This window comes from Vicia villosa, linkage group LG1 (assembly GCF_029867415.1).
Source record: "Vicia villosa cultivar HV-30 ecotype Madison, WI linkage group LG1, Vvil1.0, whole genome shotgun sequence".
In the NCBI taxonomy this organism is placed as follows: Eukaryota; Viridiplantae; Streptophyta; class Magnoliopsida; order Fabales; family Fabaceae; genus Vicia; species Vicia villosa.
In genome coordinates, this window is record NC_081180.1 from 153,137,846 (window position 1) to 153,140,038 (window position 2,193).

The 2,193-nt window shown below is 38.0% G+C and overlaps 1 protein-coding gene across 1 annotated transcript; it reads left to right on the top strand.

Moving 5' to 3' along the window:
• Window positions 1–638: 638 nt before the first annotated feature.
• Window positions 639–1,601, top strand: LOC131657774 (uncharacterized). The gene has a single exon (XM_058927139.1). It carries the CDS (start codon window positions 639–641, stop codon window positions 1,599–1,601), a length of 963 nt encoding a protein of 320 aa, XP_058783122.1.
• The last annotated feature ends 592 nt before the right edge of the window (window positions 1,602–2,193 follow it).

Consider the following 2,193-nt stretch of genomic DNA (forward strand, 5'->3'; position numbering starts at 1 on the left):
AGCTGATCTGCTGGTACACTCCCACGCATAAACCAGAGCTGAAACACTAACCAAAAAGTGAGCAAAGACTAGGCAATAATACTAATATTTATACTCAAAACACACAAAAACTATTGCTATGCTTATAATATCTTAACGCCAAGGAAACCCATTTTCTAATACTTAAAATCCTGGATGGAGGAATCACCCAAATTTTTCCTATAAAAACAACAACCCAATCCAAAATCCCAGACCTTTGAGACCACAAGTTTTTCAAGCTCAAAGACACAATCAACCTATGCAAGTTGTGCCACCAAAACCAAGCCTATAGAAAATCGTAGACAATTTCATTTCGGCCCAGGCTCAGCAAAACAAAGGGTTCCTGAACCAGAACATTCATGTAAATGAACTAATCACACAACTAGGAACTAAGGTTGACCAGATAGTAACCCATAATATGATGCTTGGAACTCAGATCTCGCAAATAGCTCAAACACAAGCCACACAAACTACATCCGGAGGACAATTCCCTGGACAACCTCAACCCAATCCTAGAGGGCAAGCCAATGCCATTATCTTACAAAGCGGAACCGCTTACGATGGACCTAAAAACCCAATCTTGAGCGCACCCGAAAAAACCTAAAGAAAATGTTGTGCCTATGGACCAAGTAGAGAAACCGGAGGAACCTGAAAAGCAACCAAACTATGGAGTAGAAACAAAAGATAAAGATTATACACCACCACCCTCATATAATCCACCAATTCCATATCCGCAAAGACTAAAACAAACCAAGATAGAAAACCAATACCAAAAATTCATCAAGGTGATAGAAAAAATCTATGTAAACATCCCTTTTACCGAAGGAATCACCAAGATACCATCATATGCTAAGTTCTTAAAAGACATTATATCCAACAAGCGTAGACTCGGCGATCCCAAACCTTTAGAATGCAATTTCATTTTCAAAAATAAACTTGCCAAGAAAGAAAAGGACCCTGGAAGTTTTCCCATTCCTTGCATCCTAGGAAATCATATGATAGACAAAGATTTCTTAGATCTAGGAGCGAGCTTAAGTTTAATGCCTTTGGCAATTTGTAAGAGGTTAGGCTTAGGAGAACTTCAGCTGACTAAAATGTCCTTACAATTTGCTGATAGTTCTGTCAAATATCATATGGGCATATTAGAAGACATACCAGTTAAAATAGGTCAGCTGTATATCTCAACCGATTTCGTAGTAATGGATATTAAAGAAGATGATGAAATCTCGATCCTCCTAGGAAGGCTATTCTTGTTAACAGCCGGAGCCATAATAGATGTTAAAAAAGGAAAATTAACTTTTGAATTAGGAGATGAAAAGATAGAACTCATTCTTTCAAAATTCTTAATGGCACCAGTGATAGGGGATGCATGTTATGCTACCGATATCATTAACGAATGCATAAATGAGCTTGCGCAAGATGAACCTTTAATTAAACTGTCTTTGACCCCCATTTGGGAGGACAATGGATTTAAAAGACTGGAACCCTACATTGATAATAACCTCTATGAATGTTTAGCTCTTACCTCAGATCCTATGTCGTGTCCAAAGAAGCCATCTTTGGAACTTAAAGAACTACCCTAGAATCTAAGATATGAGTTTTTGGATGAAGCGATGGACCGTCCTATTATAGTTAGTGCCACCCTAAACCAAAACGAAACAAATCAGCTCTTAGATATCTTACGAAAATATCCCTCAGCCTTAGGGTATAAAATCTATGACTTAAAAGGAATAAGCCCATCCGTATGCATGCATCGGATTAAGCTAGAAGAAGATTCCAAACCCTCAAGAGAACACCAAAGAAGGATAAACCCTATAATGAGTGATGTAGTTAAGAAAGAAGTTCTTAAGTTACTAGAAGCTGATATAATATATCAGATTTCGGATAGTAAGTGGGTAAGCCCTGTACATGTGGTACCTAAAAAAGGAGGCATCACGGTTGTAGAAAATAAGAAGGGTGAACATGTAGCAAAACGAATAGAAGCAGGATGGCGTATGTGCATAGACTACAGAAAGATGAATAAAGCGACTAGGAAAGACCACTTCCCTCTTCCATTTATAGATTAGATGCTTAAACGTCTAGCTAGACACTCGTATTTCTGCTATCTAGATGGATATTTAGGAGTTTTCCAAATCCCTATTCACCCAGAGGACCGAGAAAAGACAACATTTACAT

What these genes read in the sequence shown, in the direction of transcription:
- LOC131657774 (XM_058927139.1), top strand. Translation starts at nt 639, where the DNA reads ATGGACCAAGTAGAGAAACCGGAGGAACCTGAAAAGCAACCAAACTAT.